Here is a 27,175-nt window from a genome sequence, read left to right as displayed (position 1 = left end):
ACCCTTATAAGGATTGGCTGTATGGAAGATGAGTGAATGAATGAACTAGCCCCAACAATTGAATAGTTTGAGTTTCAACTGTCCCGTTTCTGTCCGTTTTCCGGTAGACTGATGCCAGTCCGTGCGTTTTAGAGGATGCATGCCAGACACGACTGTGAAGTGTCCTCTCTCAGCAGCAAACTGCTGAAGACTGACTGATAAAAGTTTACGGTTCTGGACTGAGGGCGCTGCCTAGAGGAGGAAAATATATACCATGTTTAAATTCTCTCTTTAAACTCGCCATGGGGTGGCGCTGCAGTACCTGACAGACTTCAAATGTAAGAATATCCATCTTAAACTGTGGATCGATGAAGTCAAAGTTAGTATTTATTTGAGAAAATGTCTATTATTCCGACATCATGTATACAGTCCGGGTATTTTGGATACCTGAAATACTGTACACAGGTCCAAATACTCATGTATATGTTAAATAACAAAAGTTCAATCTCGGGGTTTGTCCTTTAGTGTGTAGAGTTTGTGTTCTTCTCGTGCCTATGTGGGCTTCTCCGGTTTCTTGCACGCCATATGTTAATGTGATCCACAATTTGCTCCGCTTCTATCGTTTCCAAAACTTTTGAGACGACTGGAAGGATGCATATAGGTGGTAATTGTTGGTTATTGTGGCGTTCACTGATTTGAGGACCGATGTCACGAGCGAGCATTTCCAGGGCTCAGGGAAGAGACTTTCGTTTATGGATTTGTTTACAATAGTGGTTAATGGAGCTATGGGAGGATATTTGTGGTATTTCAGAAATGTCACCTCCATATTAAACGCATCTTTTTCTTTGGAGCTTTGTAGACCAGACACCACTTTCTGAATTTGTGACTGCGAAATTTAGGATGCAGATTACGATTGGGTTTAATGGTGTCCAGTGGTTTTGGTGGGTGATATTCTATTTGAGGGATATTAGGTGTCAGTTCTTTAACAGAATATAAAATAATCATTTAAAGTTGTAGCCATGTCCCTGGGATCTCGGATTGTTTTCTCCTTCAACTGTAGTTTTGTTATTTGTCTGTGCTTTGAAGTAGTTCCTGAACAGTTTCTTTAAACATTTTGCCAGATCTCTTTAGTGTTCCCTTTCGTGGTACTAATTGTTTACAAAGTAATTAGCTTTTGCTGTTCGATTTTTTTTATCACTTTATTTCTTAGACACGTACATTTCTGTCAGCCATTAATCATTTTTGTTTTAATTTTGAGAGCACAGTCCCATTTTTTTCCATTAATGCCTGTACGTATGTCTTCATTTAACCATTTTCGATGGTTTTGTTTTAATTTTTCTTGTTAATGCCGACACGGTGTCTTGGAAAATGGTCATGAAAGTATTGCAGTTGTCATTAGTGTGGTTATGGTAGAGATAATCGTCCCTATTGATAATGCTTCCTGTTTTCTGCAGAAATATCATTGGTTGAAGTGCCTTTGCTGGATCGGTTGCAACAAAAACCTGCACCCACAGCGAACCTCGAGGCCCGGTTTGCCCGCCTCTAGTGGTCTAGTGGCTCTTTTGATTAGTTGCGTGAAGTTAAATTTAGTTAACAGTGATTTCAACTGAAGGTGCCTCACGGTGTAGAGCAGTGGTCTCAAACCAGTTCCACAACCGATCCAGTGCCGACATTTTAACCAATCAGGTGTCTTTAAAATAAGTAGCACCTGAATCTAATTAACTGATTGCACTTGCAAAAGGTATCCTTCCACTGCGACCCTTTGAGGACGGGTTTGAGACCACTGGTGTAGAGGTTCACTCGCCTGACTTCGGTGTGGGAAGGCGTGGGCTCAATTCCCGCTGGTGGTGGTATGACTGTGAGTGCGGATGGTGTTTGTCTCTCTGACCAACGACTGACTGGCGACCAGTCTATGGTGTACTCTGCCTTTCGCCTGAACACAGCTGGTTTAGGCTACAGCAATGAATGAATGATTTCAACTATCTCCGATTTGATTCGTCGAGACCGTTCATATTTAAATTTCCTAGCAAGACAACTAGTTTTTGTGTTTCATTCCCTAAATTGGTCCTGAAGCTCTGTATAGAATGTCTAACAGGCGGATGGAGATCTGTATATGCCGATCAAAGTTATTGACATTCGTGGGGATAGTGACATTTTAAGGCTGATGCATTCTAGGTTCTGTATGTTGACCCATTCTACCTGCTTACATTCAGATTCAAGGCTCTGTCAACTTTCTGAGTTTAGTCAACCGGCCAGCTTTTTATCCTCGTCTTCACCATTTGGGTCTGATAATAATCCAAGGTGGTCCTGGCGAACTTGCTAGCTCTTTCGAGATGTTTTGTGCACGACGGAAGTCGTTAGAAATTGTAGTTGCGTGCCGGGGACCGATGTTTAATAAATCCATGCGGCTATATTTGATGTTAAAGTCCGGTATTGACAAACAACTTGCAAAAAGACACATGAAAAACGCAAAAAGAGTAGAAAAGTAGGGAGAGTTTGAGGCTGTATGCATTGGCACCGCCATCCTAAAATCCTCAATCATACTTACCTGTAAGGTCACAGTCCACAGGGTTACAAAATACAACATCTACTTGGCGGAATAACAGTCTTGAGGTTCCGCAGGGGTCAGTGCTATGTCCGCTGTTCTTCAGTCTTTACATAATCTGCCAAGCTGTTGTCCTTCGATTATCACCTGCCAAATGTATGCCAAATATGCCGTTCTATATGTCTACACGAAACACAAAAAACCTGCTGCACAAGAACTCTCAGATGCAATGACGAGCATGAATAACTGGCTTAAAAAAATCCCAACTACTCTTAAACATATCTAGGATTGTGTATGTATGTACTTCTCAAAAAGAGAGATGAGCTAGAGTGATCCAATCTTTTTTGTCCATGGAAAAACAATCAATAAAGTCCAAGATTTAAATACCTAGCAATCACTGTTGACTCTTGTCTTTAAATGACAGATAAAAAAAAACCTGAATACTATTAAATTTAATTTGTCCAATTTTAGATCCATTAGAAACAATCTAATGCCTGAGTCGGCAAAATTGGAAAGATATTTTATTTTTAAAATGTAAGGGTTTCAAAGTTAAACCACATGTGTACTTTCTAGTGGATGAATTACCTCTACAATGTTTGACCAGTCAAGTTCTGTACCATGATATAAACCACGGTGCCTCAAAGAATATCCAGTTTGGCCTCAGCAGCTGCTGTTGTTTATTTACCCTGGCATCTCAACCATCACACTGCATGTCTCCACCCCTTTACAGCAGCAAGTAGTTGAAAGAGCAACTGCTTCCAATAGTGACCACCCCACAGCACTCACTGGTCACAGTATTCTCAACCAACTACTAGAAAGGGGAATCTTTTTTTTCATTCAAATTTTGATCCTAATTAATGCAATGCATTGTCTGAAAAGTCTTAGGACGAGCAACCCGGGAGTCTTGCAGTTGTTGAAAAATGCAGGAATCGTGACTAGAGTTGGTGCTGAGAGCAGTATCTCTTCCAGGACACAACAAACAGGTTTTCTACCATGCCTTGTCACAGCATCATTTCACAGCCACAGGACCCTTCATCAACAAACGGATGAAGGAGACGCCAAGTAGGTCATTACAGGTCATCATGTTTGTGTGTTTATAACACCATATGTGTACAGAAATGTAAGAAAACCTAAATTAGTGATTCTGAATGTTAAAAAGCCAATTACTTGGACAAAGCCCATGTTTAAGTTGCAGTCAATAAGTCTGAATATTACAAGTACTGAGTGGTTAAGTCATGAATATAGGATAAAAAAAAGTTCTTTAATTTCCGTTTATCTTATTTTTTAGTGTAAGCCTTTTCATTTTCTAAAAATTGCTCACGGTACATGAAGTAAAAATTTATAGTAGACTACAATACAGTTTACATCGACAGCAAATAAGAAGACAATAATTATCATTAGCACAGGGTCGAATGCATTTTAAGAAATGCAAAAAATATAAATGTTTCTTTAATATTATGTAATATGCAGTAAATACCTATTATTTCCAATTCCTAGTAGGACAACAAGAATGATGAATTGAGATTATAAGGCCATAACTGTGGATGTGATATACAGTGTAAAAATAAAAAAATTCAATGATTTATATTTATTTCATTCCTATCTTCTTTTCAATAATTTATATTTAGAATATATTCTCTTATTTTGAATTTGATGCCCGCAGCATGCTTCAACAAAACTGAGGTTTTGTGAATTGACAAATGTAATCAGAAATATGTGAGTGACATGATTTAAAAAATGCACAGGGGTTTAGAAACAAAGGCGTAAGGTTCACCCCTTTGTGGATCACATAAATGACCCCCCCCCCCCCACCTTCTCCACCACAGTAAAAGATAAAAATCCAACAGTTTAGAGACAATATTGCTCACCATGCATTATTGCTAACGTAACAGTTGTTATGTTATTCCTACGAAAATATGGGTTCTTTGGTCATGCCTGGATAGTGATAGACACAAATTATATAATACTTGTACAAAGTTGACTGTTATTGTCTTATTATCTCAGACACTACATTATAGTGTAGAAACAGCAATTCCTATGTAGCTGCAACAAAATAACCTTAAACGGGAGTGTTATATAATAAAGATCAGTCCAGAATACACATTTAAAATGAACCAAATTAATCCTTTCAATAGGAAAAGAAATTAAAAAAACACATTTTAAAATGTAATTAGAAGAGTTTGCCATTCAAAAAATAGTCATTTCATGAATCTGACCAAAATAGTTCCCATTTTTTAATTGAACTATTAAAATGAACGTATATTCCAAAAGTTGTTCTTAACTTGTAGGTGTTATATGTAAACATACAATAGTCCATTCCTTTTAGCTTTTCAACCTCACATTGTTTGTCCAATATGGGACATTCACTATATTTTGAATGTTTTGTTTGTCTTGGCAGAAGTAGGTTAATGTCCAATATGGAGGACCTACTTTTCTACACCATCACTGACGGCAAAGAGATGATCCCGATCTCGCAGTTCATATCAGTGAGTCCACAGAACCTCAACATTGCCCTCAACACATAATTTTGGCGCCATGAACCCTATGAGTTGGTGCACGAGCACAAGTTCTACTAATGCTACTTGCGTTTCTTAAACACACCACGTAAATTAGTGAAAACACGCATTTGGGGTGGTTTTATATATTAAAGGTTTTTTTATTACTACTGTAAAACAGTAACAAATAAGTATATAGTAGCTGTGACTCACACATATAGGACATATGAATGCTGCACAAGTTGGCAGACACCCTGAATTGGTGGCCAGCCAATCACAGATAACAGGAATTGTGTCCTATAAACATTGTAGTAATTCATTTTCTTCTTAGAATTCGACTTATAGTCTCTAATACAAAATCTTGACGGTTCAAAACAATTGGGCAACCAAAAAATAAAATAAAAAATACAATAGAAAAAATATCAAATACATTGCTACCTCTACTTACAAAATTAATCGACAAGTGGCTTCGTACCTTGGATTTTTTTGTGAGTAGAGACGCAGTTCAAAAGCTTTCTAATATCCCCAATACTAACCTGAAACGGTGGCCCGGCAGCTTGAATGGTTAACACGTTGGCTTCACAGCTCTGGAGTCCTGGGTTCAAATCCAGATCGGTCAATCTGTGTGGAGTTTGCATGCTCTACCTAGGTTTGTGTGGGTTTCCAAAGACATGCATGGTAGGCTGATTGGACACTAATTGCCCCTGGGTAAGAGTGTGCGTGGGAATGGTTGTTTTTGTCCTTGTGCCCTGTGATTGGCTGGCCACCAATTCAGTGTGTCCCCTGCCACTGGCCCGAAGTCAGCTGGGATAGGCTCCAGCACGCCCACGACCCTAGTGTGGATAAAGCAGTTCAGAAAATGAGTGAATGAATGAATAAACCAAAACCATTTAAAAATGCTAAAAGTATACACCAGTTTTGTATTAATTTTATATGAGACATAAAAAAGAGAAAAAAGACAAGAAAAGGATTTATTAAGTCATTAAAATGAATAAGACATGCAAAATTGTGTTCCATTGGGCAGGGTGGATGATACAAACATTTGGAAACTGAGTAAACATATGTACACACACACACACACACACACACACACACACACACACACACACACACACACACACACACACACACACACACACACATATGTACAACTTGACTTCATAAAAAATCTATTTAATGAAATATCAATCCAACGATGACTGTCTTAGGCAAGCTAAATGATAGGAAGACTTGTGAACACTTTGATAAAGGCACACTTCTTTTTACGAGCACACTAGAACACTAGAAACACTAGAATTTATCAATGCAGTGTGTAGACTTAGGTGCATAAAAAATGATTTTTCTTGAAATGGCAACATAAGCTATTCGCATTGGAAAATGTAGCATAAAAGTTTTAAAAGTGCAAAAAAAGCATGATGTGCATTACTGGGACATGTGGTGACGTAATGTAGTACATCCACATGATATCACGGATGCGTTCCCTTCAATTTACGAGTGTCATATTAATTCATTAATTTTCTGAACCGCTTTATCGGCACTAGGGTCGCGGGGATGCTGGAGGCTACCCAGCTGACTTCAGGCCAGAGGCGGGGGACACCCTACATCGGTGGCCAACCGATCGCAGCACATGAGGAGACGGACAACAATTCAATCTCACACCCATACCTAGGGGCAATTCGGAGTGTCCAGTCAGCCTACCATGCATGTTTTTGGAATGTGGGGGAGAAACCAGAGTACCTGGAGAAAACCCACACAAGCCCGGGGAGAACATGCAAACCCCACACAGGTGGACCGACCTGAATTTGAACCCAAGACCCCAGAGCTGTGAGGCTGATGCGCTAACCACTCAAGCCGCCGGGCCGCCACAAGTCGCATATATCTTTGCAAAATAAAAGGCTTCATACAAAATTGGAGTCAATATCATGAATTACAATAAAAGCATGTGAAAATATATATGATATGAATCAGTCACACTATTCATTTCAATTCATGCTGTTTTAGGGTAACCCCAGCCATCATCATTTCACCTAATGAGTCTCATCACATTAAAACCGGACATCTGGTGAACTCCGTGATCTTGGTCACTTTAAATGGAACATTGTGCATCCCTTGGAGAAATGACAGTTGTGTGCACAGGTGGCTTGCTAGTACTTTTCGGTTAACTGGTTTTGTTTGTAGAAGTGGGGTTGTAATAGCAGAACTGAGCACAGCAAACCCTGGGCATCAATGTTTGCTTAGTTGAGCATGCTCTAGTTGTTCTGCACATGTACCGATGAATTTTACTACAATAAATTTGATATCCATTAAAATGACTCAACCTTTTTTTTCTTTTCTTGTATTGACTGTTATTGACCAAAATCAAGGACGCAGATGTGCTTTAAAAATGAACTGATTTTACATTGATCACACTATACCTTTTTTGGAGATTAACACTTACTAAACGCTAACTCAGGAATCAGTTTACAAACCTTCCTACCGTCCTAACAACTTTAATTTTATTTCGCAAATGAACTTATTGCAAGAACACCCTCCCTACTCTGTGTCTGTACAGGCTTTGAGAAAAACAGGCTTGTGGACAACCGACCCTCGGCTACTTGACTGTATGCGTCAGATTCGCCAATTCACACTTGACTCCCCGGGTCCCGCCATGATGGACAAAATACTCTTCCGAAGGTATTAAAAGCTCCTTGCATGTGCCAAAATGTACTCGCGTGTTCTGAGTGCTCCTTTACACTTAATGGACTATCACAGCAACTGCATTTTTCATTAATTCCTTCAATCATTTGGAGAGAATATATGGAGAAGGATTGAGAATTTGTAAAGATAAGTGGCGGAAAGGGTCTCAGAAAATGTTCAGAAAATGCTTTGGTGCTCACGTTGTTTGAGCAGAAGGGATTCACAGAGACAGATGACTTATAGGTGACGGCTGTCACTGGACACTTTTCACATGCACACATTCAAGGAAGGCTGAGTGCCTGTGAAAGGCTAACATAAGAAAGCTATACACGTATGTGCGCGAATAGACTGTACGTTTTTCTGTGATCAGAGTTCAGTTGCCTGCCTTTAGCTGATGAGCCCTTCAGTATACTATATTTTTCATGGGTAATCTGTTGCCACAATTTAGTATTTTGTGTGTACAGAATGGTGAATCATAGGTACAGAGTTCAAAACTGTATTGTACCCACCATTTAGTCATTTTTACCTAAAGTTGAATCATCTGTTACTCCTCCGGCACAAAAATAGCTCTGTATAATTCGATGGTTGAAGACAAATGTTTATGTATTTATTTTTATCACGCAGGTGTGTCGGTAACAACATCATGCTGCTGACAAAGGCTTTCCGAAAAATGTTCATCATTCCAGACTTTCAAGTGTTCACGCAGAAGATCAATGAGTTATATGAAAGCGCACAACAGGAAGATGGAGGACAAGTACGTAACAGATGAGCTCTAATACAATACACAATTTACTAATGTAGTATTAGCATTTAAGGGTTTTATTCATATCTGTGGTTTTAACTCAAACATTTTGCGCGTATCCAATAAGTATACGCTATTAATTAATTGTCTTACATTTGCGGTGACTGACGTCCAATCTATTTTGACTGAAAGGGCTGATGCCGAATGATTGCCCATCAATGGCAGACCATGAGCTAAAGTGAATTGGTTTAAATTTCCCAATCAGTTGTATATGTGTGAAGTGTAGAAATCTTTTAAGGAAGTGTACCGTTGTTGAAAAATAAAGCAATAATGAATACAAGTTTTAAATAAACAATAAATAAAATGGCAAAACTAAATACTAGTTAAAAATTCTGCCCATTTTTTCCAATGTAACATTTTTTTTAAACAAAGAACAAAAAAATTGTGAAAATAAATTACTAAAAGTTTTAAATAAGGGGTGGACCAGCGGTTTGAGTTGTTAGTACATTGGTCTCCCCTCGCTGCGGTTCTAGGTTCAAATCCAGGCTGGTCTACCTGTTTATTTTCATTGTAATATAAACTCTTTTTTTTATGATTGTGGAAAAAAAATAGAAATGAATGAGAATTTTAAAGAAAGAAATATAACATGAGAAAAATGAAAATATTAGTATAAAAGCAAAAAAAATAAAAAAAATAAAACTTTAAAGTTAATTAAACCTTGCTACATTTTTGGTCAATTTTATTCTTGAAGAATTCATTCATTCAATCATTCATTTTCTGAACTGCTTTATCCTCATGAGGGTCGCAGGGGGGGGGGGGGGGGGGTGATACAGAGTATCCCAACTGACTTTTCGGGCCAAAGGCAGGGGATACCCTGAATCGGTGGCCAGCTGATTGCAGGGGACAAGGAAACGGACAATCATACACACTCGCTCTCAAACCTAGGGATAATTTAGAGTGCCCAAACTGCATACTGTGCATGTTTTTGGAATGTGGGAGCAATCCGGAGTACCCGGAGAAAACCCATGCAAGCCGAGAAGAACATGCAAACTCCACACAGGTGGACCGACATGGACTTGAACCAGGACCCCAGAGCTGTGAGGCCAATGAGCTAACCACTCACCCGCCGGGCCGCTGTTGGAGAATTCCAACTTTATTTGTTAATGTATTTTAAAAACAACTAACTTTTTTTTTTCACGTGCTCGTGCAGGTAGCTGATTACATTCCTCAACTTGCCAAATTCAGCCCTCACCTGTGGGGCGCTTCCCTTTGCACCATTGACGGACAAAGGTAAGGCCCCTATGTGAAGTCCACTCTTACTTCATCTAGCATCTGTGTCATTTCATTTTTTCCATGTTTCCCAATTGGCCCTCCTGCCTTGTGCAGGCACTCAGTGGGCGACACCAAGGTTCCTTTCTGCCTACAGTCTTGTATCAAACCGCTGGAGTATGCCATCGCCATTCACGAGCTCGGCGGTGAGCACGTCCACCAATATGTGGGCAAAGAGCCCAGCGGCTTCAGGTTTAACAATCTGTCCCTAAATGAAGAAGGTAAACAAGATTTTATAACAATTGATCACCAGTTTACAAACACGCAGTACAAAATCATACTGTACTGAAAAATACAATGCAAAAAATTGGTCTGACTAGAACTTTATTTAGCCTCCTCCTGAAAAACATTATTACATCACATTTGAAGAATGCTTGGTTGGTAAATGGTTGTGATGTGGCTTTTGAAATGACAGCAATTCATTGTTGTGGGGCGCAAAAATGATAACATGTTCTCCTTCTTTTGTAGATAGGCCGCACAATCCAATGGTGAATGCTGGAGCAATCGTTATCAGCTCTTTATTAAAGGTAAATTCTCCACGCATGTCACGTGTGACAAGTTTTTGCTTTAGAAATAGCATGCTGATTTGCATATATAAGCTCCAAGCAAGAAATTGGATTGAATTGGATTGGATAACTTTATCCATTCCGTATTTGAGAAATTTCATTGTGACAGTAGCAAGAAGGGGGGAATGCAGATACAAAAAAAACAAAAAAACAAAAAAAAAAACACAAAGTTACAAGTTAGACAGTGCAGTCGCAAAGGCTGCAGAACAACATGGCAAAAGCACAATGTACAAAGCAAAGTAAATGGGATCATTAAGAATCACCAAATCAATCAATCAAAATCCCACCCAAATCATACAATCGTCAATATAAATGTTATTTTTATATTAACAATTTATAAGGACGCATGGAAAGAAAGTTGGAGCAAAATATATTAAAACGATTTTAATAGAAAAATGTAATATTATAAATGACAATAGATTAAATAAATTCACACACACTTAAAATGACACCCGTAAGTTAGACTTTACACAAAATACGAGTCCAATAACAGCCTCACGTGCACGAAGGGAGTTTACTCCTGCAGTGTTATTTCAAATGTCCAATTGTTCTTTCTGTGGAGTACATTTTCGGTGGCCCCTTTATTGACCGGGGCTATAAGCGGAAAAAATATAGCGTTGATGATACTTAAAAAAATAATAATAATAATTCAAAATATACCTATTTACACATACATTTTATTGTTTATAATTAGGACCCATGGACTTTTGTTCGAAATGTGGATGAAGGTGTAGATATGGATAATGCATTTTGAGTAGTTGTTGTTCCATCATTGAGATTCAATAATTTGGGGGAATTTTTTAAAAGTTTTTTTAAAAGAATTAGACATATAATTGGCTAACCCTTCATTGCATTAGACAGCCAAACCATTTGACTGGGAGTTGCAATAGAAAATTTGTTCTTCGGCTTTTGCCCATTAAAGTAGATAGGACGTCTACTGCTGTCAACGGCACTAAAAAATGAACACTAATAATAAGACCTCACAGTTGAAATTAATTAGAAGTTTAGTGTGTATTTCATTTTTCTCCCATAATAAATACATAATAATAAATACATGACCTTGCTGGCCTTGAATGAGATATTGGACCTTAGATGACCCAAAATGCGGTGTCAACATATGTAGACACAAGATCTTTATGTGGTTAAGTTTTTCTTTTTACCAAAAACAGAGTACACCTAACAATTCTATGATTTGTGGCTGATATTGAAGCGGCTAATAGCAATACGCCGTCTTTAAAACAACAACACAACGTTAACACAAATGTATAGAAACAAGCTATTCTTGATAGCGAAGGTGCTTTTGTAGAGTTCAAATGTTTAAAAAAAAATTTGGTAAGAATAATAAGGTCTGGTGATCATTCTGAAAAGCCTGCTTGGGTAGACCTAAGTGACCTTGTATTGCATGTAACTGATTTCTCGACCAAAACTTGTCTGCAAACTAGTGTTTGTATTTATACTGGCAAAGAGTCAGCACACACACAGCAATGTGTGTCCATCACTGCTCAGTCAATGGGTGCAGATGCTGGACTTTGACTGACACCATGTGACTTGATAACATATCAAACGCGTAGTGTGTAGGTGCGTGTGTGTCGTCCAATCGCTGGATTTGAGGGCACTTTCACAGCTGACTGAGGGTAGATAACCTTGGGGTCAGCTGTGATGAGCAGGCTTTGTGGAAAATCAGGCATAGGCGTGGGTTTTCTTCTGGCCAATCAGAGTGTCCACAGGAGTAGGTGTGCCACGCACCATTCCAGCCCTGGTACTACTGTGTATTCGGCAGTGGGTGGCTAGCACGTTGTTGGCCTTCACTAAGCAAACACTCCCCTGATATCTAATTGGCTAAGAACACCAGGACGTGGCAGCACTTAGCATTCTTCTGATAAAAATAACACTGAGCATTCATTTGAGGTCATCGACATATATTGAATGAAGCAAAACTTTAACACCTTGCAAAATTGCAGCCTAAAGGGGACACCACATGTTTATCCATTTTCCGAACCGCTTATAATAATAATAATCGGACATAGGCTTTGTCATCATCATTGACTCGACAAAAGCCTAATTGTCATCGTACCCAGCTGCGTATGACGAAATAGGTAGTGCATCTCTATAAGGTGCGCTTTCCCGGCAAAATACCCAAATAGTGATAATTTCAGACTCGTTGGCGTTCAGCCGTGACGGATCACTTACCTCTCACTGTCTCCTCACTTACTTTCAGTCAGCCAGTAAGAAGCAGATCACTGCCCAACGTCTTTTCATGTTCCCTCACCCCGAAGTTATTACGCAGAAGGGATTGTGTGAGATGCAAAAAAGACAGTGGCATGGCCACCTGGCTTGGCCGCATCACAAAAGTTTGATCGTATCTCGGGCGAATTATTCGATCGAAATTTTCGGCGTAAGACAAGAATGTTGTATGGCGAGGCGGTCGTATCACAAGGTTCGACTGTATATGAAGGGACCTTTTTTATCGTCACATAACTTTTCACGTCTATTTCTCGGTACAGCCTAACTCAAATAAAGCGGAAAGATTCGACTACGTGAGTACTGTTATTTTTAAATTGTATTTCCTAGAAGCTTGTTTGCACTTCCTTAAATGGCATAGTGTCACATTGTTTGCAGGTAATGGAGTTTTTGAAACGAACAGCTGGAGCAGAATATGTTGGCTTCAGCAATGCAACGTGAGTAGAAAAAGAAGCCATAATTTTCTCTTGTTTCACTTTAATAATAGCTGTAACACGCTTACAGTTTCCAGTCAGAGAGGGAGACAGGTGATAGAAATTATGCAATTGGTTATTACCTCAAGGAGAAAAAAGTAAGTTAGACTGGTATTTGCTTCGTTAAGACAAAGTTAGAATATTACATGGCATTTCTGATGTGATATTTTTTTGTTTGTAGTGCTTCCCTGAGAATTCTGACATGATTGCTGCCCTTGACTTTTACTTTCAGGTGAGTACCTTTCAGCCAAGTACATGTTGCCATATAAACACAGGAAATATTTTGATTTCGAGACAGTGTGGTCAGTGGAATTATAAATAATATGCACCAGAACACCCTGACATTATGCTCCAGTCAAAAGTGGGGTTGATGCTTTAAACATCTGACATTTATTCTCACGGTTGGTACTAATATTTGACTAATCAAAGGCTCACATATCATTAAATGAATTGACAACTATTTTTATCATCAATTAATCATTGTAGTGACATTGACCTAAAATGTTTCCAATTACTTTTTCTTACCTTTAAAAAAAAGGACATAAGACTAAATATTCTCAGATTTCTTTTACTTAAAATGCTAAATTGAATTTACATAACAAAAGTCCAGGTGACCTAAAATACATACCTAAAACCACGTAACTAAACCACTTATAATTGTTTTAAATCTCAAATCTTCAGATCTCTTAAATCACAACAAATAAAAATGTTTTTCCATTGAAATACGCTGTTTTGATGTTTTTCAGACAGTGGGGATGGATTAACCGGTATTTACTGAATTTATTCGAGTATAACACATCGTTTTTGACATGATTTCTTTGCTTTTATGACCAAATCGCAAAGTTTTATGAGGTTTCGACGCCCACCATTTGGAATTTTTGAGATTTCACACGAGAAGAGAAGGCAAGATGGCGGACTACACACACCGGCAGAAAACTAGGCCGGGCAAATAAACCCTTAAAAATGCGCCGAAAAATAAATGTACAATATAAGGAGAATGGGCGTGACAAATGTCATACAGTGTGGACACATTGCATCTTGCCATTTCCTCTTTTATTTGAAAATTTTCTGTGGAATTTTTTTTGAGTCACCGTTCAAAATGGCTCCTACATACTGACGTTCCTTGATATGCTAAAGGAGTATCGTGCCATTGCGGCATAAATGAATGTACACGGTGGCGTTCCTTTATACATAATTCAGATGGTAGGAACCATTTTAATGTCAATGGGCTCCGCCATGTAGCTAAAACGGAGACATAGAAGTGAACGCACATCCCCTCTAGAGATGCACGCGTATTGTGACAATCTGTATGCTGCAAATAATAAAAATAAATTCTCTTGAGGTGAAGAGATCAGAGGTGTTCTATCTGACCAGGTTTCCTGCTTCACGTAGCAGCCACTGTTCCAAATGTTGCCACTTTCACTTGACCACCGGCGCACACGTGCCGTTGTTAACCGCCCAAAGCTTGCCTCTACATGTGTGGACGAAGCCACCCCAACGCCGAGGAATAAATCAATAACCAGCATTATGTTGAATTCATGCCGTAGATTGGGCCATGAAGCCGGCGTGACGATTGGATATCAACACATTGCATGAGTGGACATTGACGGATTACACAAGCTATTGGCAATCGTCTTTACAGTGTCAAGACAACAACAACACCAATATTTGGAGCCAAGATGGCAGCACGCACGGGGGCAGCAGTTTTATGCTCTCCAGTTTGGTGTTTATTTTCTCAATCTAATCGTTTTTTACTTCCATCTGCGAGGCAAACTTTTTCTACAGTCGCCAGGATTTAATTACTCTTGGGAGGAAATGCGATATATTCATCACAACAGATTACCAACGGACCTACAATATACCTTAGGACATGTCGAGACCACCAGGATCTCCGTGGATAGTTAGCCCACTCTGAGTACGACGCAGGCAGCAAAGGGAAAGAAAGCAAAAGCGCGGATGCCGGGCGGGCCTAGCTGCTAAGCTAAGGCAGCAACCACACCGAGCACCACTTCCGAGTATCTTCTTGACCAACGCCAGATCCATCACCCACAAAATGGACATTTTGGAACTTCAGCTTGCTACCAACAGCTTTGTCAGGAACTGCAACATTATTTTCATCACAGAAACATGGCTACACTCGCAAATTCCAGACGCCGCAGTATTGCTAGCTAGCCAAACGCTTTTCCGAAATTATCTTTCAAAAGTATCATCAGGGAAAAGCAGGGGGGGGGGGGGGGTTGTGTACAAGCACACATGATGAATGGTGCTGCAACATTAGGATCATTAACACTCACTGCTCCGTGGATTTAGAGCTCTTGGCAGTACGATGCAGGCCCTTCTATCTACTTAGAGAGCTAACGATTGTCATTGTAATGGCTGTTTACATCCCACCGGATGCTAACATTAGCACGGCACTTAGCCTCCTGCTAGCGGCTGTAAACAAACGGCAGCTTGACTGCACCGATGGAGTCTTCATTGTCGCTGGTCACTTCAACAAAGCATGTTTAAAGACTGTTCTGCCTAAGTTTATCCAGTAGGTGAATTGTCACATCAGAGGAGATAAAACTCTAGACTAGACCATGTTTATTCCAATATCAAACAGGCTTATAGAGCCACACCCCTCCCTCAATTTGCTGGATCAGACCATCTCTGCCTGTCCCCCACCCCCGTATACACCCCACTCCGGAGGCTAACAAGGCTACAAATAAAGATAATGAAAACATGGCCTGAGGACGCCCTTTCTCAGTTGCAGGACTGTTTTTCCTGCACAATTTGGGAACTTTTTGTACACCACAACCTCCAGGACTACACGAACACTGTATTTTCCTACATCAAAAACTGTACGGACAACGTCACTGTTAATGAACTGATACAGGTTTTTCCTAATCAAAAACCCTGGATGACCAGGGAGACACAGGACTCATTAAATGCCGTAACACCGCCTTCAGGTCAGGGGACCAGGTACAATACGGCGCTCCCAGAGCAGAACTGAAGAGTCATTAAAAAGGCCAAGGCAGCGAATACAAGGAAAATTAAGGAGCACTTCACATGAAATAACCCAAAGAAGATGTGGCAGGGAATACGACATATTACCAATTACAATGACTCAATGATTCAATTCTAGGTCAGTCCATCTGTGTGGAGTTTGCATGTTCTGCGTAGGTTTTCTCCCGGTACTCCGGTTTCTTCACACATTCCAAAAACAATACATGGGAGGCTTATCGGACACTCTAAATTGCACCTACGAATGAGTGTGAGAGTAAATGGTTGTCCTTAGTGAGGATAAAGTGGTTAAAAAAATGAATGAATGATTGAGTCTTTACATATTCCTGTAACTGACATTTGATAAAGACACTTCTTGATAATTGTACTTGTGTACCAAACGTTTCTTATATATTTCGTAGATCCAAGCCACAATGTGGTAAATTCCCAATAGTCAATCTATGAATTCTTACTGTAATCATAAAATATAGTCCATATATACAGTATATATTTTTGTTCCAATGTACTTTTACAAGCTAAAAGGTTATCTGTCCCATGGTGATGTTACATTATATCGCACAAGATTCATTTGAATCGACAAAATGAAAAAAGCATCAGTTTGTCGCAGTCCTTTTTATCTTTCATTTTTCATCTCATTTGAGAATCATCAAATGAGTAATTTCTGTTCATCCCAGCTATGCTCCATCGAGATGACATGCGAGTCAGCCAGCGTCATGGCGGCCACCCTGGCAAATGGAGGCATATGCCCAACCACAGGCGAACGCGTGCTTAGCACAGAAGCCGTTCGCAACACGTTGAGTCTTATGCATTCTTGTGGGATGTACGACTTCTCCGGACAGTTTGCCTTCCATGTGAGTCACCCTTTTGAAGTTTGTAATTCCATACCCCTAGTGGTATAATATATAAAATCATTTTTTTTCTTCTCAGGTTGGCTTGCCTGCCAAATCTGGGGTATCAGGAGCTGTTCTCCTGGTGGTCCCTAATATCATGGGTATGATGTGTTGGTCTCCCTCGTTGGATCGCCTGGGGAACAGCGTGCGCGGTATTCACTTCTGTCAGGTACTTTAGCATTTTATCTATCTGCCTTGGGTCTGTGATTGATTGAAACCGTCATCCTAAACATTGATTGAGCAGGATCTGGTCTCTCATTTTAACTTCCACAATTACGACAACCTGAGGCACTTCACCAAGAAACATGACCCCAGAAGAAGCCTAAATGACGAGCCGGTGAGTTTAAAGCCGAGTTGCTTTCTTTATATATCTTTAATTGATCTTTTCATCCTTTAGTCAGTCATGAACTTGATGTTTGCGGCCTACAGTGGCGGTGTCTCTGCTCTCAGGAGGTAACAATGGCACTCTCAACCAGGATTTTTGGTTAACAGTGATTCAACATCAATGTGTTAGATAGTGTGAGGTTTAAGACCATATACATTCAATAATATCGGAGCAGAGGAAACACAGCCAGTCGTGATGAGAATTTAAACCATTTCGTATGAAGGAGGACGCCAGAATAGCCAGAGCAGAAAGATAGTCTATCTTCCTGAATGACCGTTTGGAATTCCTGGCGACTCCCTACAAACAACCTGGTTTTATTAGAGACAAGTCATAAAAATGGGAGGCGTTAATACAAATGCAGGAGGTGGAGAGCAAAAGGTGTAGTGCACATTTTAACCAATAGGTGTAAGTTAAATTCTATTCTAGTAACTTTTAATACATCATAGTGAAAAGGGTGCAAGACTAAATATAAGAATACAAATATATTTCACAGATAGTTTTGCACCAATACCGTTTTTTGGCCACTGATACTGATTCTGAACACCCGGCTGTGTGCTATCAGCTGATGCCGTTAGGTACAGAGAAATAGAGAGACATTGAGACAGAGACACACACGCACCACACGCGTGTGCGCACACACACACACATACGTGCACGCACACACACACACACACACACACACACACACACACACACACACACACACACACACACACACACACACACACGTGCACGTGCACACACGCGTGCACGTGCACACACACACGCGTGCACGTGCACACACACACGGTATTTACTCGCATACAAGCCGCTTTTGTCGGACAAAAAATTATGACTGAATCAAATGTATGGCTTATATGCGCATAAAAACACGACTTGCAAAAAATACTGCAATTTGATGGCGCCGTGACCTGATGACATGACAAAATGGCACCCATGCGTGCACCGTGATGTCACGACGCAAAAGAAGGCCGATATGGTCATTTATTTCAAAATAGAAAAAAGATAAACAGATAAAACGCTGAATAAAATGTATTTTGATATCTAAAATGAAATTCATGAAAAAAACATCTTAGCACTGCTCGCGCGGGGCACGCCCATCTTAGTGAGGTCGGGGCACAGCCATAGAGTCATACCTCTAATTACGAATAGGTACAAAATTTTCAGGTTACAAAAGCTTTATGAATATAAATGAGTGCCTCAAGGTACGAAAAAGATTCAAGTTACGAAATCCCTGTGCGTTTCCTAATCCATCAGTTTATTTACAATATATTGTCGTAAATGCATTAATTCTCACTTTGGAACCTCGCTACACTCTACTGGGCTCTCATTAGCTGTCTCACAACAACCACTATCCATGTTTTAAGATTCTCTCTTACCTATATGTCAAACTCACCTAAATGTTTCCCTTATTAATGATTGCACGTCCCTATAGGGGCGGCCCGGCGGGTGAGTGGTTAGCGCGTCGACCTCACAGTGGACGACCGGGGTGTGGAGTTTGCATGTTCTCCCTGGGCTTGCGTGGGTTTTCTCCGAGTGGTCCATTTTAATTCCAAAGACATGCATGGTAGGCTGATTGGACACTCCAAATTGACCCCAGGTATGAGTGTGAGCATGGGTGGTTGTTTGCCTCCTTTTGCCCAGCAATTTGCAGGCCACCAATTCAGGGTGTCCCCTGCCTCTGGCTCAAAATGCCTTGGTGAGGATAAAGCGGTAAAAAAAATGATATGAGATGAGAATTCTTATTATTAAGCGAAAAAAAAACACAAATGCAAGGCGGTATATTGTGTATATTAACACACACGCACATAGGGCACACGTTCATTCATTTACTACAAAATGTGTGGCTTTCTGACGCGACAGATCAAAGGGGAACGTGCATGTGCATATCATGCCCAGTCCACCTCAAAAACCTATAAAATTTACTAATAAATGTAGTTTTCTGACGCCGTCGGGTCATATACATAAATACACACACATTTACCAATTTCTATACATTTATATATATATATATATATATATATATATATATATATATATATATATATATATATATATATATATATATATATATATATATATATATATATATATATATATATATATATATATATATATATATATATATATATATATATATATATATATATATATATATATATATATATATATATATATACATATATATACATATACATACTCACTTTTAGAATGACCTTTGATATTTGATCCCCCCCCCCTGCTTGGTCCAAAGTCAGCTAGAATAAGCTCCAGCACCCCCCTGTTTATGTATAAATGTATATGACCTGACGACGTTAGAAAGCGGTACATTTTGTACAATTGAAGGCTCTAGAGTTCCATCCGTTTGAAGTGGAAGGGGGCAACGAATGTTTTTCATTCATAGCCAGACCCACCGACTTCGAACGGATTTGCCGTCAGAAGGATGATAGGACTCCACATGATTGGCATTACTGGAAAGACAATGACTGGACCTTTTATTTATTTATATATTTATTTTACGCTAGTGGCCATCTTGGGTTAGGCGAGTAGTAGTTATAACTCCTAGAACTCCAAAGGTACTTATTCAACAGTATTGGCATATTATTTACTTTATTATTACTCCCCGATAATGTCATTTTAGTACCGTTTTTGTGCATTTACTTGTATCAGTATTGGTGTAACACTTGTGTTAGTTTCAAATATCAGAAAATCAGGGGCTTTTTGTTGGTAAACAAAGTCAATTGTTTCAATTGTCTCGATTTATAGATTTGCTCTCTCAGCTTTGGACATGGAGCAGATAGACTACGACTCTCGAACAGCTCTCCACATAGCTGCCTCAGAAGGTGACTCTCTTTCATTACTACTTTATACTACTTTATATTTGAGTTAACACATTAACTACCAACCCAGCTATACGTATAACTGTATTTTCTCGTGTATAAGCCTCATTTGCAACAAACTAAAATATTAAGACGGAATCAAGGGTACGGCTTATACGCGCACAAGACTTGCTCGTCCTATTGCCATGTGATAGGTTCATCAATAATTTCCCTTCTTTGTAATTATTACTAACTGCAGGCAGACATCTTATTCAATTATTGACATTTAATTAAATAGATTGCATCATGGATAAGGACCTTAAGGGAAGATACAGCAAAGCCCCTTGTCTTCACGTATCCTCTCGAACAGTATTTCGCGTATGGCTTTAAGGCATTTGGATTAAAACAATCACGCCTTCATTTGACCTAACAATCATATAACAATTACATAAAGAAGCCCAAAGTGTGAGGTATGCACACTATACAAGTGTTATGGAAGTGGCAGTTATCCTGAGTCCTTGCTGCCTCCTCGGAGCCCGATACTGGGTGAGATGTAGGATAAACAATCTGTTTATGACCCCGAGCACTTTACGAACAAGAGGAAGAATGATTTAACTAAGAAATGAATTACTACAGATATATGTATAATAGTAATACAGAATAAACCCAACACCATATCAGGGTTGAAGAATGTAAAATGTCTTGACTAAACTAAACCTGCAGACTTTCTTGACAATATGTAAAATAGCAGCGATTCCAGTTCTCAACTGTTGATCATAAAGATTGACTTTTGACCGCTTCAAACCATTTTTTGGGCAATACCGGCCCACACTCACCCAGACACCAGCGGTCTTGAAATTTTAGTTTGAGACCTTTACGGAAGTTTAACTAGAGCCTGGTACCATTTTTGTATGTTCATACCCAGAACACAATTGAACTTTGTTTCTTTTTAGGTCATGTAGAAACTGTGATCTTCCTAACTGAGGAATGTAAAGTTAATCCTTACATGAAAGACAGGTAAACCATTCCCATTTTTTTCTTTCCTTTTCCGTACTGCTTATCCTCACCAGGGTCGCTGGAGCCTATCCCAGCCGACTATGGGTACCAGGTGGGGGACACCATGCCAATTGCAGGGCACAAGGAGAGGGACAACCATTCGCTTCGCACTCATACCTAGGGATAATTTAGAGTGTTCAACCAGCCTACCATGCATGTTTTTGAGATGTGGGAGTAAACCAGAGTACCCGAAGAAAACCCACTGAAGCTCAGGTAGAACATCCAAACTCAACACGGGGAGCTCCGAACCTGGAATTGAAGCGTCGATTTCAGAACCGGAAGGGCTGACGTGCTTACCACTCTTTTACCGGGCCACCTAACTGTTCACAATTTGGGCTGTATATTTATTAATGTGATGCTTAACTCAATCATAGCCATTGACATCGGTGGTCATCCAACCTATTTTGAATTCGCACCTACGAGTCAAAATGTGTCAGACGTCTGGTATTGTCAATGGTTGTGAATGATATAATAAAGGGGATGTCATTCTCAGGTGGGGGAACACTCCTCTGGATGATGCCAATAGATTTGGGCACCACATCATCGCCACAATTTTGCAACAGTACCAGCACATGTACAATGATGGCGAGTCGCCAAACTACAAGAAACAGCAGAAGACCAAAGTGGACATTAACTGAGGGATGGCATGAGATTTGAATGTAAAGTTAAGCACCTGAAACGAAACTTTGTTGAATGTAGAGTTTTCAATGTATGTAGTTCAGGGAAAATTATGCAGATGGGAAAGATTGTTCTAGGCTTTGACCATATTCTTTAAATTGTAGTCTGGATAGATTGAAAAACAAATTTGACAAAAAATATATACTACGTATTTAATTAAAATATAAAGGCAAGTAAACATCACTGTGAACTACAACCACCTATAGTATTGCTAAATCAGTCACTGTCAGTGACCTAATAAGGAAACTAACCAGTAATCACTATTTTTGTGTAGCATATTTTTTTGTTTAATATACCCGCGTAGATTAATTGATTTTTGCTTTTTTTTTAAGCCTTCCTTTTGTGCACCTTTTAATATACCCCTGCTATTTAATATGCCCGGGTATATTAAACGGCAACTCATCTATTTTGGCAAGATTTGTATATTGTTCATGGGGGCATAATTATAGATACTTAAGTTCATTAAAATTCCAAGGCAGACTTTATACAGCAGTAAGGAGTTTTAATATGAGCAGTGAGTAGTTTTAGTCTGCAAAACATTGATGCATCCCGTCACGGCATAAAGAGTGCATAGTGGATCGTACCTTCCCGTTTGTGCGCCATTTAATATACGCCGGCCGTTTAATATACCTGGGTATATTAAATATGGTGCTGGTGGTGCAGGGTTGTTTATTAAACAGCAACATATGGTAGTTGTTTTCTTGAAATCTATTAAATTAATATTGAATTTCATTTATAATATAACATGAGATTATTTGCTTATATAAGTGTTGTGATTACTTAAACTTGAAATAAACACTTTGTTCTCACTAGGGTCACCTGAATTTGTGGCCAGTCGATTGAGGAGCACGAGGAGACGGACAACCGTTGACGCTCACACTCATACCTATTGGCAATTTAGAGTGTCCAATCACCCTGCCATGCATATATTTGGAATGTGGAGGAAACTGGAGTATCCGAACTAAACCCATGCGGGCCTGGGTAGAACATGCAAACTCCAAACAGGTGGACCAACCTGGATTTCAACCCAGGACCCCAGAGCTGTGAGGCCGAAGCACTAACCTATATATTCTATATAATATATGGTATATTATATATATTATACATACATTGATACCTCGACATACGAGCAATTCGAGTTACGATTAAAATTCCGAGCAAATAATTATCTCTAGATACGAGACAAATTTCATGATATGAGAAAGCCAGGTGGCCAAGACATGAGAGGCTGTTTATGATTTTAGCGCACTTTTGTCTTTTTTTGCCACATCTCTTTTGTGTAGAACAGATATCTATGAAAGATGGCTTTCTTAGAAAAACTACTATCCATGTTTCAAGATTCTCTCTTACATACCATTCCACATCAGTTAAATGCTTCCCTTATTGATTGCATTTCCCCCTATTCAGCGATTAAAAACCGCACAATGCAACGCGGCACATATCTTCACACACACACGAGCACTAATGACAGCCATCCACGCACGCGCACACACACGCAAGTCTAAAATGTACTACGAAAAGGACAACTTTCGGCCTGGTTGAAAGGGCGTTTGCCACCATCTGGCGGACAAACACAGGTTTGTTTTGTAACGGCCTTAGAGGGAACCATTTCATCCTTGTGATTCATTTTAAGACAATAATTCAACTTTTATAATTTTCTCTTATTTTTGTGTTTGTCACGTTTTTCATACAAAATAGGGACACTGACAATTTGAAATTGTTGATTTGGCAGTTGTTGTGTGAGGCCCATGGAGCACATTAGAGAATTTACATATAAAGTACGGTGATGTGAGTGGTTAGCGCATCGGCCTGACGGCTATGGGGTCCTGGATTAAAATCCAGGTCGGTCTACCTGTGTGGAGTTTGTATGTTCTCCTGCTAGGTTTTTTCTGGGCACTCCAGTTTCCTCCCACAAGCCAAAACCATGCATAGTAGACTTATTGGACTCTCTAAGTTGCCCCTAGGTATTGGGGTGAGTGTGCATGGTTAGCAATCTCCTTGCGCTCTGCGGTCGGCGAGTCACCGATTCAGGGTATCCCCTCCCTCAGCTGGACAATGCTCCCGCACCTCTAGCAACCCTACTGAGGATAAAGGGGTACAGAAAATGAGATGAGATAAGACAAAGTAGTACTGCTGTAGTTGGAAAATTTTGAAGTTACAAATAAAATTCAGGAACCAATTAATTTGTAAGTAGAGGTATGACTGTATTTAATAATGTATCAAATTGTAACAGTTACAGATTCAAATTCAGATTTAACCTATCACCTGGTATTCGGGTACACATACAGTAGATTATCATGCAATTGTAGGTGGTTGTCAGTTTTGGTTGAAAATTTTCATTTTCAGCACACTGTTCCATAGCTTATGAATAAAAGATACTCAGTAAAAATGATATTTTAATAAACAATGTACAGTATTAGCATGTGTGTAAAATAGCGCCAAAAGAAAAAAAAAGGCAAACAATTCCCACTGTGCACAGAAATGCATATCTGAACTGTTACCAAGAGTGGTCAAAATCACCTTGTAAATAAACCGACCAGTTTCAAAGTTGTAAATGAATAATTTGTATGTATATCCTATTGATGTTGCAACCTTTTCGAAAATGTCCAGGTTGTATACGTTGCCTTGTAAATTGATGAGAATAAATCTTGGATTAACAAAAGTCAAATTGGCTCTTAAATTTTTCTGCTAGCACAGGCATAGTATGGTAGTTAGTTTCATGCATGTCAAAAATAATCCAAAACATCAGTGGATTTCCAATCCATTTGGAAGCCAAAAAGGTTAATAGCTAACTGCCACACAATTCAGCATAATCCTGTCTAAAAAAAACAAATGCCATGCAAGCAATGTACTATTTTGAATAACAATACGCATTTGCCGTAACATACGAGTATTTTTGTTTCGTTTTACCTAAAGCTACAGTAGCCCAAATTGTGAGACACGATCGTATTTAGGACCCTTTGCTGCCTGAGTGAAATGGGCTACTTAAGGCACTGTCACTAAACTATTTTGCATGGATTCCTATCTACAGCTGCCCTCTGAGGCCCTCTGGCTCGTCCAGGCCCGAGTGTGTGAGCAGCTCCCCGTCCCAGAGTCCGAAAGCAGGGCACAGGGGTGTCTTGAAGTGAGCCTTGATGATGTGAACAACCTTGACTTTCTCAATGTTGACCAACCCCAATAGGCCCGCCTCAAAGTCCAGCAGGATGCCCACACGGTCCGCCTTGCCCACCAGGGATACAGGAATCATCTTATTGTTGGTCATGGCGAACCACTTGCGCTGAGCGTAGCCGAACACCCAGGAGGAAGTGCTGGTGCCCACACAGTCATCCCGAGACATGTGGGCTTCAGCCACACCCGCACGAAACTCCTGCGACTTTTTCACCGTCACCTCCCAGTAATGGCGACCCTCGGAGATCTTCTCGTCAGCCAACACCACTGCCCAGTCTCGGAAACGTTCGGGGGTGCCTTGCACGTGGCTGGGGTCCAGGCCCAGCACACGGTAAATGACGCCTGTGTCTTTCTTGAAGAGGTCCAGACTGCTGTGGGCAGTTCTCTCGTCGAGGCGGAACTGCACATCTGCACACAAACTGGACTATAAAGACTATTCCTGCATGTTAGGGATGATTTGAAATAGGAGTCTTTTTAAAAAAGAAAAAAAACAGTAATTTCATTTTTTTTGTCCTTCACAAAAACAAATTTCAAAAAAGAAAATAACAGAATTGGGGGAAAAAATATGTTTTAGGCTCAGATGGAAAAACTGGAAACTAAACATCCAGCCAAGAACCTATGCAGCAACCCTGACCCTTTTTATGATCAACCTGATTACATTGACAGAAATTATGATTTTGCATGTAGTCTTCTGAGTCAAAGGCAATAAGTTGAGAAATGGATGACCAGAGACATCTTTAGCTGCCTAAACATTTTCCGTTTTCTACTTCAGTCTTTCCAGGCTAGTTGGTATTATTCCAATCAGATAGTAAATTTGTAAATGTTATTGAATTATCTTAGAGGTGGTTTTGTTGGAAACAAAAGTACACGTTTTGCTCACATAACCAGTCAAACACCAACAAAAAGAATGAGCAATTCCTCTAATCAAAATGGCCATAGGTACAATAGAAAATAAATTATCACGTCAATAAACCCCCCAAAATAAAACACTTGCCCTTTCTGGGGGGAGGGGAGGGGGACGGTGAGCACCTTTTATGGCCTCGTAAGCACGCCGATAGGTCCGGAGGCGGGTATGTGGTGATCATGTTTTGGTGTCATTGACGGCAATGGACGAGACCGTCAGTCGAGTTAATGAACACACGGAGGATGAGTTCATAACAACCCACTAAAATCCATAGTGAAATGCCATTTGCTTAGGAAGTATATCATTTTAAAAACTTGTCCACACGGAAATCAATATTGCAACAAAAATGTGTGCTGGGGGCAATATTTTGAATTTGTCATTTTAAATTTAAATGTGAAAAACATGGTTAAAAAAAATAAAATGTAAATAATAATGGGAAAACATTAGGTAGGTTCACACAAATGTATATTAGTTGGGAGCCTGGTACAAATTCACAGAACTTTTTCAGACTTTTTTTTTTGCATTTGACAAAGCTCACGGGACTCTTAATGGACCTCGAATTTCATTCATAAAGTTAAAGTTCATTTTCCACATATAATTTCGTATCACTTTGAAAAACTCCCATTATTCGAAATGATCAACAATTGACCTAAACTCAACAAATTCGCATGGAATTTTCTTTATATATATGTACATATACACACAGACACACACATTATATACATACACATTATACACACACACATTACATACATACACACACACATTATATACATACACATTCCACACATTACGCACGCGCACACACATATATATATATATATAGATTTTAATTGCCCAAGTAGTATGATGGCACGCAGTAGTACTATTCTATTACAAATATGAATCTTTACATTGAAACAAAAGTGTACCACATCTGATTCGGTCGATTATACTGCGGACGAGAAAAAAAAAACTGGAGCTTCTTGCAGACCTGAGATCAGCTATGAGTTCGGGGCTATTGCGACTTGACATGGCGGCTGTCTAACTTACGGTTTCCATTCGACGCCGTCAATTGCCTCGTTGCCTGCCTAAAGACGCCATGTTTCTGTCTTGCAGCCAGAAGGCTGACAGCAGCGCGCACATACATGCAACGTACGCGAGTCACGCAGTAAGTGGACGCCATGCTTCTTGGCATACGTACTTCTTCGGCTTCCGCTAAACCAAATTAGAAGAAGTTGCCTCTA

General features: G+C 39.6%; 2 protein-coding genes across 5 annotated transcripts; one reads left to right on the top strand and one right to left on the bottom strand.

Moving 5' to 3' along the window:
- Positions 1 to 26,337, top strand: gls2a (glutaminase 2a (liver, mitochondrial)). 4 transcript variants are annotated; one of them, XM_077722552.1, is made up of 18 exons: positions 1 to 3,586; positions 4,923 to 5,010; positions 7,571 to 7,692; positions 8,320 to 8,449; positions 9,648 to 9,727; positions 9,824 to 9,987; positions 10,235 to 10,293; positions 12,837 to 12,869; positions 12,952 to 13,010; positions 13,078 to 13,144; positions 13,228 to 13,278; positions 16,724 to 16,900; positions 16,977 to 17,108; positions 17,184 to 17,276; positions 17,337 to 17,392; positions 20,091 to 20,167; positions 21,097 to 21,160; positions 21,693 to 22,362. In XM_077722552.1, the coding sequence occupies exons 1-18, from the start codon at positions 3,387 to 3,389 to the stop codon at positions 21,835 to 21,837; spliced, it is 1,797 nt and encodes a 598-aa protein (XP_077578678.1). In that variant the 5' UTR covers positions 1 to 3,386; the 3' UTR covers positions 21,838 to 22,362. The 4 variants fall into 4 exon arrangements, with proteins under 4 accessions (XP_077578678.1, XP_077578694.1, XP_077578702.1 ...); XM_077722568.1 differs by lacking the exons at positions 17,337 to 17,392; positions 21,693 to 22,362 and adding an exon at positions 24,909 to 26,337; XM_077722576.1 differs by lacking the exons at positions 17,337 to 17,392; positions 21,693 to 22,362 and adding an exon at positions 22,691 to 23,917.
- On the bottom strand, positions 24,057 to 27,175 carry spryd4 (SPRY domain containing 4). The gene is made up of 2 exons (XM_077722625.1): positions 26,982 to 27,175; positions 24,057 to 25,453 (listed from the first exon to the last, which is right to left on the bottom strand). The coding sequence occupies exons 1-2, from the start codon at positions 27,124 to 27,126 to the stop codon at positions 24,903 to 24,905; spliced, it is 696 nt and encodes a 231-aa protein (XP_077578751.1). The 5' UTR covers positions 27,127 to 27,175; the 3' UTR covers positions 24,057 to 24,902.

The sequence above is a fragment of the Stigmatopora nigra genome, chromosome 1 (genome assembly GCF_051989575.1).
Source record: "Stigmatopora nigra isolate UIUO_SnigA chromosome 1, RoL_Snig_1.1, whole genome shotgun sequence".
NCBI lineage: Eukaryota > Metazoa > Chordata > Actinopteri > Syngnathiformes > Syngnathidae > Stigmatopora > Stigmatopora nigra.
Note: the sequence above shows the minus strand (reverse complement) of the source record. Positions and strands in the feature narration are given on the sequence as shown.

Bases quoted from the DNA above. Each gene is read 5' to 3' on its own strand.
- gls2a (XM_077722552.1), top strand. From the start codon at position 3,387: ATGCATTGTCTGAAAAGTCTTAGGACGAGCAACCCGGGAGTCTTGCAG. The intron at 10,294-12,836 runs GTAAATTCTCCA...TTCTCGGTACAG, and splicing joins TTATCAGCTCTTTATTAAAG to CCTAACTCAAATAAAGCGGA. The intron at 21,161-21,692 runs GTAAACCATTCC...TGTCATTCTCAG, and splicing joins AATCCTTACATGAAAGACAG to GTGGGGGAACACTCCTCTGG.
- spryd4 (XM_077722625.1), bottom strand. From the start codon at position 27,126: ATGCCAAGAAGCATGGCGTCCACTTACTGCGTGACTCGCGTACGTTGC. The intron at 25,454-26,981 runs GTAAGTTAGACA...GTTTGTGTGCAG, and splicing joins GACGGCGTCGAATGGAAACC to ATGTGCAGTTCCGCCTCGAC.